Genomic DNA, 19,134 nt, shown 5'->3' with positions numbered 1-19,134 from the left:
TACATAATTAATTTATTTGTTTATTCTACAAGTGAACCGGGAGTAAAAAAATGCACTTTGCCATTTTTCAGAGACATCACTTCTTGTTTTCCAAACCGAACTTTCTAGGTCATCATCTTGTCGGTGAGATGTATTTCCTCTCGTAGATGGCAGTGAGAGGCCACTGAAAAATTAATGGTGACACCATCACGACTGGTGTAAAGTGAGTGATACACTGAGCATTAATATGTAACAAACAAATACTCTGCAGTTGTAGCCTGACACTGATAACGGAGGACAGCTGTGTGGCTGCTAATCTCCGGGGGAACACAGATCATGGGTGCACAGGTATGTGAACCCATGAAAAGCCTCATTCATGCACAGATATGCATACACGCGTGCACACACATCACACATACACACACGCACACACTCTCTCTCTCTCATTAAACAAATAATAGGTAATGCATGAATACAGATGTACGCATCACCTACTGCTCATGTCATTCAACAGACTGCACAGTAGGACAAACCAAGGACACATATAAAACCGATGCATAAAGGGATCTACATGCACACACACAGCCAGGGGCACAAAGAGTAAACAAGCCCATACCTGGTATCAAAGGGCACGTCTCCAGGGAGGGTGTGTGTGGCCGCTTTGCCGAGGAGGAAGCGTACGCGGCGGTAGAAGCTGTGAGTGTGTGTGCTGGTGGGTGAGGGGGATGTGGTCGGGGGCAGCGGGATCTGCTGCAACAGGGCCATCGGGTCGGCCGAGCCATGACACAGTGGGTCAGAACCGCAACTCAGCTGCTCGCAACAGTCTGGGTCTACGCAGTCCATCAGACCATCTGAAATGGACAGGAAGTGAAACATTTACAAAATAAAATGATTAAAATGACTTGAAATACAAATTCGCACACAGACTAGTGCTATGTGAGGAGCTGCTTCTTTAGTGGGTATTGAATTTACAAATTCAATATAGGCGAAACATTAACATCTTTATTGTACGTATTTAATAAAGGTAAAGTGACTTGGCTGTTGAGAATGAATTTGTATTCTAAAGGCCAAGGAGCTGTATATATCCGCAGAGGAAAGACATGAAGAAGACACCATAAAACCTCAATAATTTAAAATAACTTTTACACTGCTGGCCAGAGAAAACCTCTATTGGAGTAATCTAATCTACAACAATGGGTTGCACATGTATCATCATTATCACGGGTATCAATCAAATGAGGTCCATTATGAACCATCAGCACACAATTATAGCATCTATTACTATAAATCAGGGCTGAATCACCAGCATTATTAGAATGTGATCCATAGAGGTCTGGAGTAAACAATGAGCCGCTGATACAAAGCAAGTCGGCAGGTACTGTAATAGGAACCGCGCTGGCATTTGTGTTTCCTATTTCAAGCCTGTTTCTGAAAAGGCAGGAAACAGTGCTGACATTTAAATGCATCTGACCACAGAGCAGAGAGCTAAAGGCCAACAATATTCTATTATAACCTCCTCCTACAAAGGTAGAAAAGTACAATGGCTGATTTCCATGAGATTCACTACTTCAACTTGAAAACACACTATTAATTGAATTTCTAATATCACTGTCATTAAAAGAACACACAGACTTCTTGCTTATTATGGAGGGTTTTTTTTGTTGACTATCACACACACAAAGAAGCAGAATAAAAATTCTGAACACATGTGATACATATAAATATATATATATATATATATGTGTGCATGTAATTTCATTGCCTAGTGTGTGGAAAAAATGCTGTTTTTTCAAGAGGAAGAACAATACGCGCACTCCTCTCTCCCACCCAGGCGGAATAATTGAAACCCTGTCTTCAAAGTTCCTCTTTATTCTCTGATTACTTGTGATAGCATCTTTCCATCTCTGTCTATCTTCAGAGACGAAAAGATTGCTGCGAGAGAGGCTATGAGAGCCTACAGTATATCTGCCAATTAAGGGAGATGCGGAATTGTGTGGTAGAAAAATGTGGTATTTGAAAAAAAAAGCTGTGCGGAGAGGTGGAAGGATAGGGTATGGAAAGATAAGAGAAGTGTAACTGGTCTCCATAAAGCCACGTTCGTGAGTTTTTCTCCAGCATAATCATCCCTGAACTAAATGGTTGGATACCTGCAGCACAGATACTTGAGGATGTTCATCAATATTCATATGGCATTATAATACCATATTTTACCATATAATATGCAGGATGCATATACACATAGTCATATTCCATACAGTGATACATACAGTGAAGATACTGTATATTCTAATGCCTATTCTGTTTGACTGTAATGTAGAGAGTCACCTGTCTGTTCTTCCTCCCACTCACAACCTCAACCTCTACTCTCTCTACCTGACTCATACAGAGAGAAAGAAAATGTGGTATTTAATGCGATCAACACATTTGTATAAAGGTATCTTTACATAATGGGTGTGGGGGGGGGGGGGGGGGGGGGGGGGTATGAAAGACAAAGTATCAACCTACGCATCAAAGTATCAACCTACACTTGACTTAATGCAATCAATTGCACTTTTCTGTTGGACCTGCCAATGCCCAAATCTCTTAAAGCAATAGTCAGACATTTTGGGAAATATACCTACTAAAATGAAAAGATTGACACTGCTCTTGAATCTGTCCGTTCAATCTAAGGCTACAGCCAGCAGCCGGTTAACTTAACTTAGCATTGAGAATGGATTCAGGAGGGAATGGCTGGCTTGGCACTGTTCATATTCCACTTACAAGGAACTGTAAAACTCACTGGTTAGAAATCTAATTCTTCTAATCCATACACAAAACCACAGTTTGTGGTTTAATGGGAGATTATATGACTACTTCTTGGCCGAGCGCTGTGACTTCCTGGCATCTTGCAACATCACAGAGTCACAGAGACTTCAAGAACCTAATGCTCCTTGTGTTGAACAGGCAGATACAGAATAGAAGCTGTCTCCTCATCTAACTCCCTGCAAGAAAGTATCCTCCCTTAATGTTAAATTATTCCTTTATACTCCACATCCTCACTTTCTTTTATTTTAAATGTGTAGTCTCCAACTCCAAGCTCAGATAACCCCTGATCATATAATTGGGGATATTTGTTTCAGACCCGACAACACCGCAGAGCCAGTGAAGACATACAACTGTTCTTAACATGCTGACTAGTAATCTTCATTACAAGTAAACTGATCTTTATGTGTAAAACCAGAACGGTTAAGTCCCCCTTTTAAGAGGCACAGTGAGAAAAGGTTCAGTTTGTTCGAGGTGTGACTGAGTTAACATGGAATGTGTTCACATGTTACGGAGACAGTGTGACATTCCTTTATAACCGGATTAAACATTCATTAATAACAAATATGTCATCACAACAATGAGATAGAACATAATCTGTTAATAAAATTAATAATCATCATTGCATACGCTGCTGGCGGGCCACAATCTTGACTTATTTCCTCCATTCAAGACCCTATTTTATAATCCACGAGACATTTTCAAATGTATGGCTCTGAGGTTATAATGCAGGGTAAGAATCTGCAACTCATGTGTTAAGCAGCCATCTACTGTGACTTTCTGAAGTGTGGGCTCAGCCAGTCATACCGCTTTGGTAAACAATGTGCAGCGAAAAAAAGGTTACACTGCAGCTACCAGCTCCCTGCACCACCTGACAAAAGAAAAAAAAAAACGGCAACAAAAACGTATGTATGTGTTTGAGGTTTCCCACTGCTCTGTGCACTGATTCAAATGCCACTCATCACAAAACCTGGAACCACACGAAAAAAAGAAGAAAAAAAAAAAAACAAGGAAGCTTTTACTCCAAACAAAAGCGACACTACCTAGTTTGCAATGATGGATTACAGCTCCGGCTTAACGGGCATGTCCATAATGGATATTTGATAGAGTTTCAAAGTGAATGGGCACAGTTGAGAGCAATGTAATATTGTACTATATTCTAAAACTTATTATGTGTTGGAAAATAGGGCTGAAATGGCGAGGAAATGATTGTAATGAGCAGAGCTCCTGCTACTGCTGAAATGTTCCTTTTCTTGTCTCTTCACCTGAGGATAGAACAACACAGCTAAGAGAGTGAGCGACACACACCTCTCAACTGTCACAAAACACCTCACAACCGAAGAAGCAGAAATCTATCCTGCATGGTTTGCTGTATTTAGACTTGTGAAAATTTCTCTGAGTGCCTTTTATCTTAGCAGGTGGTATGCATATTAGACATTTAGCTGTGACAAGAGAAAAAACAGACATACACGCCTGCAGAAATGTTTGTGCACGCACGCACACACACATTCACTCAGACACACACATATACATGCACACGGACACACACGCACACAAATACATATTCAATATAATAATGACCAGCAGGACTCTACGGGAGTCTCAGCAGGACTGGGACAGCATAGAGGGATGAAGGGAAGGAACAATGAGGCAGATTTTGCGGCAGGAGAAAACGGAGGAGAAGTAATGGAATGAAATGGACAATCTGCCAAAAAGACATGAAATGAAAGAGGTAAGGAAGAGAAAAAGAGATAGAAAATGATAGATGATGTTAGAATGTCACCTCCGTCGTTGTCTGTTCCATCACTGCAGTCAGTTTCCATGACAACGCTGCATCCAGGCCCACTCCATCCAGTCTGGCAGACGCAGCGCCAGCCACTCTGCTCCAGGGTGCAGCGCCCGTGCCCACTGCACAACCCTGGGCATCCGTCTGAAAAGGTGTGTCCACACAAAAATGCACACACACACACACACACACACACACACACACATTTTTGGCGTTTGTGAGCATGTTGGAGGGGCACAATTTGAAATGTGCTGCCTAAATAAAGATAGATTACCTTTCACAACGACATCCAAATCATGAGTAACTGTAGGGAGAAAAAGGTGAGAATTGGGTAAGAGAAAGCAATTATAAATGGAAATCATCCAACAACAGCAACACCTTTTTTAATCCTATTAATCATACTAATCAAAATATCACAAGGAATAATTAAGCACTCCCACACGCACACACACGCAGCTAACCAATGTTACAGTGCTCTCCCTCCCAGCCAGGCTGGCAGATGCAGGTCCCGTCGTGGCACTGGCCGTGTTCTTCGCAGCGTGGATGGCACGCTCTCTGGTCACACGCGGCTCCGGTCCAACCCTCCTCGCACTGGCACTGGCCCTCTGAGCAAACACCATGGCTGCCACATGGCACTGGGCACAGCTCTGCCGAACAGGTGGGTGGGGATAAGCGTGAGAAAAAAGCATGTAAGTGTGAGAGGAAGAGAGGATGAGAGGGAGGGGAACAAATGGAGGATATGAGCATTGGGAAAAAGGAAAGAGGAAGGTAAAAGAGGCACAGAGGACATGGAGAGAGGAAAAAAAGTGGAGAAAAAAAAAAAAGTCTGAGTTAGGGGTGAGCCATCGGATATAGGTGAGAGAAAAAAACACAAGAGGATAACCTCAGAGACTAAAAAGTCTACTTTCTCACAATACACAATCTTCTCACCTCTAATAGCTGAGCTCCCTGAAGGAGAGGAAGAGTGAATAGACTCATAATAACAGCCAAATGATTCGTATTTGCGCTGCATATAAACTACAGGGACTCCAATTCAGCTCTATTATTCTTTTCTGACATTTTGATCAGATTTGGTGGGTATGTTAATACCCTTTCTTTTTCTTCATCTCTCCATCTTTGTCTCTGTCAGATTTCTCTTTTCTGTATCCCGTTCCCTCACTCTCTCTTGCAACATCCTTTTAAAAAATTTCCCTTCCTTTGCTTTTTGCCTATTTCCTTTTCTCTGCGCTTCTCACCATCTCTCTCTCTCTCTCTCTCTCTGTCTCTCTCTCTCTCTCTGCAGAAGCAAAGCCTCATCCATCAGTAAAGAGAGCAAAGTGCTGGAGGCACACAAAGACTACTTATCCAGCTGCAGTAAAAAGTTATTTCAATTTAAATATACATAGCATGGAGAGGGAGGAAAAAGTGGATTAAAGTTGGAGAGTTTTTCAGCTCTCTATTAGAATTACATTAGCTTAGCTATGCTTCAACAAGACCAGGACGTAGAAATGCTGGGTCCTTTTGATTAAAAGCCCAGCAGGTAGAGAGAGGCCACTCATATCTCAGATATTCAGCCACGGTCCATCATTATCATGGGCTATATCACTATAATAAGGCATGCATACACCTGAGAGCAGGAGCTAATGCCAATTGCCTGCAAATCATTGGTGTGCATGGTAAAAGGGATCCTTCCTTGCACCAGCGTTAGTGTGGTGGAAACAGAGGACAGTCAGTGCTGTAATGGCTATTTTCCTCTCTGTCAGTTTACGCTGCAAGGACAAGGACTCTTTTCACACAGCGTACTGCAGAGTACTGCGCTCTATGTTTTCAGACAGTGCACAAGCTTTACTTGTCTCATTACAATGGCCAACTCGCAATCAATGTAGGATTCCTGTTTGTTTAAGCAGCATGAATTGAGTGTGTGCAAAGGACAGTTAAAGTAGTTGTAGTTGTTTTACAACCACATTTAACAACCACACACTAACTACCATGTAGCGTACAGGTAAAGGGGTATGCAATAAACATCAGCAAGCCTTTAAATGCCAAGCTGAATGTTCCTCAGAGAAGCAGTCTCTGAAAGGCCTTGCAGCAAAGTGAAAATAGAGGTCTTTTCTTTTTCTCGCCTGCCTTTTTTCCTCATTTAGCTGAAGGGAATATGTGTGTGCGTGTGTGTGTGTGTGTGTGTGCGCGTGCACGTGTGCATAAGTATATGCGTGTTACAGTATAAATGCACGGTAAAGTGAGTGCTATTGCAGGAGGGGGGCTCCAGAGTGCTGCCGTCAGAGAGTCATGAGGGGAAATCTCATTTACGACCAGCATGAAGAGAGTGCAAACACACACACACACACACACACACACATACACACGCACACACAGACCCATTTCACAGAGTGGCTCCAATCCATATTTTTCTCTCATGTCTATCAAATCCCCAGAAAATAGTATCTGGCAAGACCACGCGTGCTACAAGAACACTGGCAAACTAGTGATGTGCAGTTGCAATTTTCTGTGTTTTTTCTGCGGGTGAACAATAATCCTCAGGTCTTACCAGTGTAGCAGTCTGGTCCCGTCCAGTTGGGCTGGCAGGCGCAGGTGTCTGACTCAGGGAGATAGGTGCCATGTCCTGAACACTGCTCCTGACAGGCTGGCAGTGGGTCATCACAGCTCACTCCCGCCCAGCCTGCTGAGCACACGCACTCTCCGCGCACACACACGCCGTGCCCGCCGCACTGAGGGTCTACGCAGTCCACTGCAGAGGGAGAGGAAAAGGAAGGAAAAGCAAGAATGAGTCAGAGGTGAGGGGAAGAAGTGACAGGGTGGGAGGAGGAGGGGTTTGGGGGTGGGGGGGGGGATGCGTCTGCCTCATTATAATCATCAGTTCACAGAGTATGAAAGCAGTGTTCTTTGCATCCCATCCAGGAGTTAACCACCCTAGCTACAATCCCTGTATCTGTTCCACAACATTACACTTCATAGGACACTTAGAACTGAGGCTTTGATAAGGGGTGAAATGGGTCGGTGTGCGTGTGTGTGTGTGTGTGTGTGTGTGTGTCATGGTGGTCTGCGCTACGCTGTGTTACTGTGTGTAATTACAGCTCTGAGCGCCAAGCCAAAGCTCAGCACAGTCTGACGCAGCTCAGCTCAGCTCAGCTCCGCCGCTCAAGGTCAAACACCTGATTTGGTCTCTACAGGCCGCGATACTCGAGGCAACAGCAGGGCGCTCTTTAGGACAGCTGTGCCATCAGGTAACGATCAAGTGTAACATCATAATTGTTTTAAATATAACAGCTTTGTTTGTTTTTGCTAATTTATTGGGTGGTTTTACAATGGACAGCTGCAATGACAAAGAGCCACGGCTGATTTCCTACAACTGTAAGGTGCCTCTGCTACCTGAGCTACCTGAATCAATCATGTTTTTGTCATTTGAACCCTACATCCTTTTTCACTACGTTCACGTGTAGCTTTATGTGTCACGGCTGGAATAATATAACAGTATTTCCAGTATATAATAAATATTCAGTATATACGTGCAATGATCTGTTCTGAACTCTCAGAATAAGTTCTGCTGCTTGAAATGTGAGTGGCAGTATACATGTTCTAGCGCAGCTGTTATGGACAACTTCAAACTGTTTGAGTTTGTCTGTTTGTCTGCATGGCCTAAGCTTGTCAACACACCAAAAAAATCTGTATACAGTTTGATAGTGATAAGCGAATAAGAACCACGTTGATGGGACTTGCTATACTTTGGTATAAATAGCAGTGAATAATATGTAATAAAAAAAGAAAATTGTCATTCCTATTATTTTTCATTTTCTTCTTTCTATTTTGGATTTGACATGTTTGATGTTCTTGCCTACACGGTTCTCATCAGTTTTTAAGCGATACAAAGACAAAGTATTACGGTGCCATGGGGACAGCGAATTGGCTCTGTGCTACCTGTACTCGCCGCCTACATTTGTTAACATTTTGCTAAATCTGCACCATGAAAGGTCATGCTGATGTAGCTACTAGCAGTTACTTTTTTCACTGTAGCCATGGATGTACCTAGACAATCATCCAGATTGCTTTTGATACTGCAGAAAAGTTTCTAATTACATTTATGTGAAATGACTTTGAGGCAAAGTTATATCATGGTTATATATACGGTATACATATTTATGAACATTATCCTTCATGAATATCTACTTCTGTCAATGAAAAGAGGAAGTTTTGCAGATTCCAGCAGTGTGTGTGGTTTCTATGCTGTTTAATTGGAAAGCCAGGCTGCCAAATTATGACTTTGAGAAGAAAATGAGGAACCCAATTGATGTAAATCCCATTAATTAGTTTCAAAGTTAAAATTCATCATTAAAGCTGCTTTAATTGATTATTGGCTACTCGGCAGCAACTGAACCAACAGAAAACACAACATATTAGCACTTTACAAGGTTTATACAGCTAATGTGCTAGCAAATCGCCTATTTACACAGCAGACACAAGGTGACATTAGCATAATTTATGAGTCGTGTTTCTGTGTACTTTTCCGTGTACTACTCTATTTTTAGCTATGGTTTGGTCTCCACCAACTCCTCAGGTATATCTCTATCTCCACAGCTGAATGTTTCACCAGCTAATCATTAACTCTCTAAGCCATGTGGTGCAGTGCAGGCTCTAAACAGCTGTCTGCTGCATCGTCCAGACTGATGAACTGAAGGCTAAATGTTATCGTATGCTGTGGAGATTGTAAAAGCCCTTTGAGAGAAATTGGCGATTTGTGATTTTTGGGCTGAATAAATTAAAATTTAAATTAAAATTAATTGACTGATTTCATTTGACTTGATTAAAATGCTCCATAGAGCTTCACGACAAAGGACCCCTGTCAAATTACACAAAGACCCATTGTGAATGTAAAGCTATTGATTAGTGCAGCCTTAAATCGAATGCTTGCCTTAAGATAGCAGAGCCAGTCATTTACATGTGTGTAAGTGGAGCCATTTTTGTTGTGCTGATGTGACTAAACGTCTTACCTTGCTCACAGTTCACCCCCTTGTAGGCAGGACTACATATGCAGATTCCCTGGATGCAGGAGCCATGGTTGGAGCAGGTGGGGTCGATACACTGCCCCTCCTCCACATTACACTCTGCCCCCTTCCAGCCTGCCAGGCACACACACCTTCCTTTCTCATACACGCCGTTACCGCTGCACAACACGGGGCATGAATCTGCAACAGGACAAACACAGATTACACCCACGTACTCAGTAGTACACACACATACACACACACACACATAGTGCTGCAGTATATTAGCTGGGAGACCGCAGTAACCCACCGTGAGTGGGGCTACGCTCTGTTATCTCAGCTAGTGCGCGGATTCAGCAAATCCTCAAGCAGCCTCTGTCTCCCTCTCTTTCTCTCTCACACACACACACACACACACGCACACACACATGCTCATACTAGCGTATACACACACGCACACACTCCAGCTTATCCCTCACGCTGTTTCAATTTACTCAAGCACCACCTGAGCTTGGCTACCACGGCAACCCAGGAATTGTAGAAAATCCCCCCAACGTCACCTCACTCGCTCTGAACAGGCCGTGAAAACAATCGTGAAAACGGAAGATTAGGAAAGAGAGCATTAGGGGTTTATAGAATGAGGGTGGAAAGCAGAGCTATCTCCATGCAGAGATGGAGAGCTGTGTGGCTAATGTAATGACAGCCAGGTAGAATAAAGTCAGTGAGTGTCTGATGACACACTGACAGTTATACTCCCCAGCCTTCTCCTCATTGCAGCTGGAAGAGAAATGGCAGCTCCAGACTTCAAATGGATTAGAAAGACAATCCAGAACCAACAGCTTTTTTTCCCGGATAATTTGCAATGAAGGCCCCGTGCGTTCAGGCGTGTGGGCATGTGTTATGTGTTTGTTTGATCCTTTGTTAAATCTAACACCCTGTAACCATACAGTAATAAATTCTGACTTCACTTTTTTTACAACTCTTGCCAAAACTTGCTGTCTAACTTTTCAAACAGAGAATATTATAACGCAAGCAAATGAGCAAAGATGAGAGGAGCGAATGAATAAATGATGAGCGTAAATAAATCATTGGATGTGATATCACATCAGCTGTTTCTACACAATGAGACGGATACAACTACGATCATTCCACAAAGAAGGACGGAGGGGGGAGAGAGATAGAATGAAAAAAAAAAATGGAGGTGGAGAGAAAGCCAGAGGGAGAGAGAGGGGAAGAGGACGGAGAGGTAGAGGAGTAAAAGGGACAGGTAGGGCTGCCAGGATGCGGAAGAGTTGCAGTAAAAGGATGGTGATGTTGTACATTTTTATCATAGCTTATTCTTCTCTGCCATCCCATTCATGTTCAAAAGCCTTTTAAGAAATATTAATGAGCCACAGTGTTGCACTGGGTGACAGAGTTTATTCTGAGTTGCGTCTACATACTGTAAATACTCTGATAAAAACTGGTATTAAAATAAAATAAAGGTAGTGTAAAAAAAAAAAAAACAGTAAAGTTGCTGTAAATAAAACTTCCTCCAGATATTTCGAATTAATATCAACAGTGGGGTTATCCTTCAAGTCACTAGAAGGCTTTTAATGTGAAAAAGACATCTGCAGGAAGTTTTACTGACAGTAGCTTAGCGGCACTTGGAATAACAACAGACTGGAAGCGACGGGAAATAGTTAGTGAATAAAGATGTGAAATGGGGGGAAGAGAATGAAGCAGAGCGGTGACTTTGTTGACTCTGTCGTGTACTAATGAAACTGGTTAACGTGGAAGAAGTGCTTTCATTTGCAGGAAAACAGCACCAGCAGCACAATAGAAACACACCAGAAAGTGGGAAGGAGCTAAAATGTACTTGTAAGACAGAGGAAACAAAATAAAGGCCTGAGTGATGAGCTAAAGAAAGGTCCTGCCATTATTTGAGAAACTACTGTACAATGTGCTGCTGGTGGACAAAAGGTGCATTAACGGCAGAAAATAGTCTCTTCCAAATGCACTATTTACTCACATTTGCACTGCATATGAACCGTGAAACTATATAACTGTGACAGGTTTTAGAAAATGACAATAGAAGGGAATGGGCTTGGGTTTGAGTGTCACAGGCAGGGCAGTGAAAGAATAAAGAGACATGCTAACACTCCGGTACTTTTGGTATTTTCAGGGTTTTTGTTGCCGTTGAGAATAATGCCAACCTTCTCCTTTATCAGTTATCTCTCACCTTTGGCACAATCAGGACCCAGGAATCCAGCGAAGCAGTGGCAGTGTCCAGCCACACACTCTCCGTTTCCATTACAGTCTGTGGCACAGCCATCCATTGAGTCTGCACGGCCGCACACACACACACACACACACACACACACACATTCACAAAGCAGACATGAAAGGCAGAGAAAATAACAAAACTTGAAAATATTCCTCATGTAACTCCATAAGCTGGCGTGGCTCGCTGTTATTGAATGAGAGATCTGATAAGCAATGGATGGCTCCCCAGACTCAGGGGCTATATTAGATTAGTCTGATCCAGCTGCTATCACTCTCTGGGGAATGGCCAAGCACTCACTTACACTCAGTAGCACTAAGCACATTACACTGCATTACAGGTTGGAAACACACTGCACGCAAATTTACAAACATCAAAGCTTAATCAACAAACTGTTTACAAGGGCCCAGTTTGGAACGAGACTGAGCAACATAAAATCTGACACTGAGAGTGCACGAGTTAGTGGAGAATGGGTAAAAGTGCATCCCGACAGTGGCTGCACTCTGGGCGTTGGTGAAGATCAATGTGTTGCTTGTTCCTACCAGTGTTTTGTCTCATCTGGATACTTGTGTTTCATCATATCGTTGTGTAGACTATACATGTTTCATCATATTCCTCCATCGGACTTCAATTAGCTGCCTTCCTTTTTTCTGTTCTCCTTCTCTCCCATTGATATGTCCATCATGTCAGATCTCATTCTCCCGGTACAGACAGCATGGCAGAGGGAGAGCACTTCTGTGCTTTTAGAGCATTACATAAGTCTGCTGAGGTCTGTCGGCTCTACTCGAGTTGGAAGATTTTGGTGGAGAAGCACCCAGTGGCTGGCACAGTTGTGGATTTGAGCCATGCTGCTGGTATCTTGCGCCAGGCGAGCTCTATCTAAGCTAGATAGAGTAATTAAAATGGGTGTCAAGGATGTCATCCTTTATTTGACCCTGTGCCGTCCTGCCCGGCTCCTCTGAACAGGGATCGACTCCAGAGTCAAACCACTGCAGTCCCCTGGCTCGCTCTGTTCAGGGAGCATGGATGACAAATCCTTCAGTGGCATGGCTCACTCACACACACACACACACGCACACACGCACGCACGCACACACGCATTTAAAAACACATGCACGCAAAGTTATTATGTGACACCCGCCTTGAGGCGCGTGTGACACATGCTAATGAGACAGGTCCTGCCAGTAGCCGACAGCACAGCGTTATCCTCCACAGCAGCGCATCACTACAGAAACCAAAGTCATTTTCACCTCCATCACCTGTCATCGTCACACTGATGGAGAGGAGTGGCAATCATCTTTTCTCCCACACACTCAGGAGGACTCACGAACCTTTTTCCATATGTGTCTATTTCCCTTTCTTGCGAAACAGGCCTCACGCACGCATATTGCGATATTGTAACTGGCACCTGACACATGTAATGAACAAAAGTTCATGTGCAAGGTCACTGAGTTCTTTTTAATCCAGAGGTGAGGGGAGATCCACCACGAAGCTCTAAAGGCTGCAAGGTGCACGGTTGTCACAGTGATATAAGCTCCGTATCATTCAGGTCAATGTCGCCACTATAAAAATCTCCAGGCAATTAAGAGATAATGTATGGTCAGCCATGTCTTTATTTGTTACAGTATATATAGTGTGTGTGTGTGTGTGTGAGTGCATCCATGACCCACCCACTCATTCTTCTCTCCACTGACTAAACCCTTTCCAGTTAGAGATCACTCATGCCATAAGTTATTGCAGTTAAATGCTATTATAAAATAGGGGCTTCCAGCCAAGTGATCTGATTGGTCAAATAAGCATTCCAATTGTACTTTATGAGCCTGTAAAGTTTCAGCCATGCTTTATGACCCTTGGGCTTTATGAATTTATGAAATAATGAAAAGGCTGCTCGGTTAACTAGAAGTATCCAGCCGCTAGCTAGCCACTTTTTTGTTTATTATTTATTTTGTTAAAAGTTCCAGATATCTACATGAAACTTTTTCTCATACTTTGTTGGCCATTGTGCCGAAGACATAATATTCAAGAGGACATGTGATGACAGCTGAAGTGTAGCAATTATGCATAATTAATAGCACTGCAGGAAGCACCACTCTGCCTCGGTACAGGCTGAGCAGAATTAAAGAAGATGGGGCTGGAGTGTAGGTGGTGCAAACGGCAGAAATCATTAAGCCGCAGCTTTCGTGGGTCACATGTAAATGTCAATAACAGTGGAGGAGAAAAAAAAAGGTTTCCCTGCATCTGCTGCCTTTTTTCAGTACAAAATGGAGAAAATATATTTGAAATTCAATTTGAATCCACATAACGATGTCTATTTTGGAATCGGCAGATGTTCTCTGACCATTTTAGTATTCTTTTTTTTACATCTATGACTCATTATAGTCAGAACCACTGAGAACTGACTGTGGAGTGTATACACATATCAGCATATATTACAGTATATATATATATATCAGCATTTGTGCCGACAATTTTCTCCAACTCAGCAGCAGCACAGAGTTAAGATGTAACTGAATGCTCTCAGTGTATGTGTGTGTGTGTGTGTGTGTGTGTGTGTGTGTGAACAGATGACAGAGCAAAATAATGTCTTCTGACTGATACAGGTCAGTTATCAACTGACCAAACAAACATGCCTTTGATTTTTCTATCGCAACTTACTTCTTTCTTCTTTTTACTCTTATCAAAATGATGATAACGGTGATTATGTGTGACAGCAGCATCTGTCTCATGTAATCACGTGCCTCGTCACTCTTGCAAACATTCTTAAACCATACTGCATCTTTTACATATAGTGCTTTTGTGAAAACAAGCTTATTTCAGGATTTCATGTATTGCTTTCATATCTTTCATGCTCTCATGTTCTCCTTCTTGTCATACTCATACACTGTATTGATTTTTATTTTATCTTATTTATTTATTTTCACAACAGTCTTTTGCCATTCTCTTATTTAGACTCTCTGGTTCTTTGTTGTATCCAGTTACTATTTGCTGCGGAAAAGCTCAATTTCCCGACAGAGATCATCTCATTTCTTCCCCATCTCCCCATAAAGCTCCACTCTACAGCATACTGTGTCTCTTATTAGAATTTATTGTACTGGAGCTTGATGACTTTGATTTTCTGCCTCCAAAACAATTCAGTGTCTGTTTGTAACCCTCGTTAGAGGTGTAAATGGGCAGTGAAATGAACTTTGACACCAATCCATTAATATTATTTTCCTCTTTCGAGCCAAATCACTTGATTAATTATTTGAAAAACCTAAGAGGACTAAAGGCTGTTATTCTGAGCCCATCTGTTGTGTCTCTATTTGTTTTGATTATTGAATAGTAAAAGGAAAGTTAACTCTTTGTAAGCCGTTTCCTGTTTAGCACAAAATATGTGACTCAAAATAGGTCTGGTGTCTTCCAGACTTTACAGACAGCACACGAGTCAACAAATGTTTGACAGCCCTGAAATAAAATCTGTGTTTAGCTGTCGCATGCTGTCAGTCATCATACAAAGGACTGTGTCAATATGACGATGAAAAGATGTCTTCAGTACAATGTTTTGGCACTATGGAGCTGTTTAATGATTGGCTTACAACTTGGGATTTTAAGAGGTAGGTGATACACATATTTTCCTTATAAGCATGGAGAAAGCTCGCTGCAGTGTTTCTGATCATTTAGTAAACGACATTAAAGTTAAATTAAAGATCAGCAGGATAAAAATCCCCAAAGAGAGTCTATTTCATGGTGTGCTTCTCATTGTATCTGTTCATCACATGCTCTTTGTAATAACACCCGTCTGCTACCTGTAAATTATCAAGTCCCCCAGTGATGCTGCTCTGCTGCCACATTTCCCTACACGTTTTTTTTGGTTATTTCAACATTGTATTCTCTTAAGGAGTCCTGGACAAAGTGAGAGTGAAGAAACTGCCCTGGTAATTATCCACTTGTCTATATTCAGCCACATACTCTTGCATTATTCACATCCTTCAATTTACACTGCCATCCGTGTGTGTCATAGCAATGAGCTGCAGTTAGCAAGCCCTGTCATTACAACAGGAGCTGTCCTCCCCTTTCTAACGGCTGTCTCTTGCCATGCCAAGTCAACTCTTATAACAGGAAAAGTTCCCTGCAAATGTCAATGACTTTCACGTCACTCTTGGCCATGTCGCTTTTTTTTTTTTTGCATTTTAGCAGATGAAAGTGGAGAAATGACAAGAGAGTGACATAACATAACAACATAACACAGTTGTATAACTATATCAGGAGAATAAACAAGAAATAAATGTCTTTAGAAAACAGAACAGAAAATCCACCAATCACAAAGAATCTGTAATAATCCTCCTCACCTATGGGAGTGCTGTGGAGCAACACTTGCTCCAGGTTGCGTCCATCGTTGTAGAGAGCCAGGTGCCAGGTGCCGGGGTCCATGTACTCAATGAAGCCTGTTTCTTGGAGGCCGCTCAGCAGCAGGCCTTTAGGTGCTTTGGCAGTTGAGACGGGATCAGTCAAGGACCTGGGCAGCGCCTTCCCGTCCAGCAGTTTCACAAAGTCGAACTGAACACAGTCACACAACAACAATCATCCAACTGGAATGAGCAAGACGGTAATTCACCAAACCTGCATAAATGCAATGGAAATTTGCAAGCCAAACCTTGTGCAGTGGTGTGTGGCTGTGGTTGTTGGGTGAGCTTTGTGAGACTGCCAATTGAAAGCTATTGGAAAACTGCCTCAATACAGGAAGTTGGGGAATAGCATTAGAGGTGGATATCAGATGTGAATTGTGAAACAGGAAATCCAAAGACAAAAAAGGGAAAACCATCATCCGTGGCAGCTCAGTCCTCTACCAGACACGTTCCACAGCAGTTGGTTCAACAACTTGATGTGCTGCTAATAGAATGGGCAGACTTTACCACCCAGGTTTTCAGATAGAACAGACAATTATTTCATTTGTCTAAACCCTCTGTGCTTTTTTCTCTCCCTCTTTAACTTTCCCCACCACCCTCATCTCTCCCTCCCTTCCTCTCCATCCTAAAACCTCCTTGAACTAGCAAGCACACGCTGAGTCTTATTCCCCCTGAGGGCTGTGTGTCACACTAGTGTCAAAAACAACTAATTAGACCTCTTCATGCAGGCGAGAGCAGGGGCGCACTGATGTTAAAAAGCAGATGACTCAGTGTGCGATGTACTTTTGTCTGTATGTGTGCTTCTTGCATGGCACAATGCTGTTCTACACAGTGTAGTGTGTGTAGTGTAGTGTGTGTGTGTGTGTGTGTGTGTGTGTGTGTGTATTGTTTCTGAGGCACATTTTATCCACACCAAGCTGACTGAATCAGAAATCGCTGTTTTCTTGTGAAAATTACAAGAGTTTCTAAGCTGTGTTTGTGAAGAGTTCTGTCCACAAGGGAAGATGGCAAATTACAACAATTCTGTTTCTGTTGTCAGAACAAGTTTAAAATAGTGGCTTGGTCATGGCTCATAAATGCTACCTGTTAAACACGAGGCAGCAATTCCTGCTCTGCTGCCCTGAGATGTTTATCAAATTATTATATTATGCTTGCAAACCTCTCTAAGAAAACAAGAACAAATACAGTTTACTGACACCTTTGTGTGCGAATGGTCTTACTGGCAGTTGAAATAAGTGAACTACAAGGTTAGAGATGTTAGATATTGTTTAGGTATTCTTTACTTCACACTGCGACATGACCCCTAACCTGTCTTAGCAGGCATGTGCCTATGACGTTAAAGGTCCCATATTATGCAAAATGCACTTTTGAATGTCTATTCTTCATAAAAAAGTGTCCCTGTTGTATCTACAGACTCTCTGTAATCTCTCTCTGTTTCTCCTGCTCCATCCAGCTTCATTTGGATTTGGCTCCCCTCATGATATCATGAGGGAATGTGTTGATCATGTGACCCCCTCCAACCCCTCTGCAGGCCAACTGCCCCCCGTCAGTGCAAATCCCCTGAGGCCACCTCGCTGTCCGCCATTGTTTTTTCCTCACTAATTCCAGATAGGTGACAGGTTCCTCTAAAACAACAGCAGCAGCCATGTCTGCTCTGAGAGGAATATTGTGTTTTTGAACCACTTGAAACTGTTCTAGTAGGACCTCCAAATACATGTAGGAAGTTAAAAATGTGTATGGGACCTTTAAATGTGTGCACCTTAGTAGCTTAGTAGCTTTAATTCTGAGAGCACAGTTGTCAGCTCAGCTATGATTCACACAGTTACTTTTTGGTTAAAAGCTTACAGAAAGAAGTGTGAGGAGCACAGAAAAAAATCATAATATGATAACTGTGCTGCAAGTAGGGAGCTGCTGAGCTATTAACCATTTGCCTGTGTAGGCCTGCCTTTTAACTGAAATGAATCTAATCCAACAGTGATCCAACAGTGATGCCTTCACTTACTGCTGTACCTGAAGTGCACTTGAATGGTGACGCAACTGCTTCTAACACTAAAGGAAGGACCAAGGAAGTGCAGTGTTAAGCTGTTTGGATGTGAAATGTTAAAAATAAAAGAAAACATTTAGCGGATCTTAACCTCTCCCATTGGCAACTGCGAATACCACCTCTAAAATATGGTGACCTCTCTACCTGAGATGCGTGTGTGTGTGAGACCTCTCCAATATGGCGGCCTCAGTACCTCAGACTTGCATATCTAGAGAACTGTTCATCCAATCAACTTCGCACTTGGTGGGTGCATTGCTGAGTGTCGAGTCTGAAATCGATCGGATGAGCGGTTCTCGAACGGGCACTGCATTAGTAGCTAAAACAAACTGAACTACAAGGTCAGAGAGTATGAATTGCAATTTCCACCTCTATAGTTAGACAGTCCTACTAGTTAATAGTTTCTCTACATAATTCTTGTGTTTACAGAAAGTGTGTTCAAAATATCCCATCATGCAATTATTACAAGCCACAAATGTCATCCCACTTATCACCCTTTTGTATAACCTCACTCAATAACACTGCCTTAGTTTGGATGAATTGCCAAAATGGAGAGATAAAGGTGCATTAGTGTGGATGTGGCATTGTTATAATTCAGTAAACAAGCCCATCAGGGTAAACAGCACTCTACGACAGGAATCTCATTTACCTGAGTGTGTGTAGGCGGTATGTTTCTGCGTCCGTAGACCCCCAGCAGCGCGTTGTGTGAGAGAGATAGGTTGAATTTGATGTAGGTCGGGTGATGCACAGTCATATGAAACCTCCAAAACAGTCCTGGTGGGATTGCCTGGCTCTGCTGGGTTCCAACGTCGACCTCGCCACGGTCGATGGCTCGGCCTCGCACCCACTTCTCTGCAGATAAAAATCACAGGCAGGTGATATTGTTAAGTCACATACTG

The 19,134-nt window shown here is 42.6% G+C and overlaps 1 protein-coding gene across 1 annotated transcript in view; it reads right to left on the bottom strand.

Moving 5' to 3' along the window:
* The window catches only part of tenm1 (teneurin transmembrane protein 1), a 156,083-nt gene that overhangs the window by 60,232 nt on the left and 76,717 nt on the right, over positions 1–19,134 (bottom strand). Inside the window, exons 6-14 of the mRNA XM_070836474.1 lie at positions 18,885–19,087; positions 16,138–16,345; positions 11,768–11,869; positions 9,553–9,747; positions 7,095–7,295; positions 5,029–5,214; positions 4,842–4,871; positions 4,565–4,711; positions 596–830 (exon numbers count right to left, since the gene is read on the bottom strand). Coding sequence (XP_070692575.1) covers positions 596–830; positions 4,565–4,711; positions 4,842–4,871; positions 5,029–5,214; positions 7,095–7,295; positions 9,553–9,747; positions 11,768–11,869; positions 16,138–16,345; positions 18,885–19,087 — 1,507 coding nt within the window. The remainder of the gene's footprint in view (positions 1–595; positions 831–4,564; positions 4,712–4,841; positions 4,872–5,028; positions 5,215–7,094; positions 7,296–9,552; positions 9,748–11,767; positions 11,870–16,137; positions 16,346–18,884; positions 19,088–19,134) is intronic.

The sequence above is a fragment of the Pempheris klunzingeri genome, chromosome 9 (genome assembly GCF_042242105.1).
Source record: "Pempheris klunzingeri isolate RE-2024b chromosome 9, fPemKlu1.hap1, whole genome shotgun sequence".
Classification (NCBI taxonomy): domain Eukaryota; kingdom Metazoa; phylum Chordata; class Actinopteri; order Acropomatiformes; family Pempheridae; genus Pempheris; species Pempheris klunzingeri.
The sequence above is the reverse complement of the archived record's forward strand: the minus strand, read 5'-3'. Positions and strand labels throughout refer to the sequence as shown.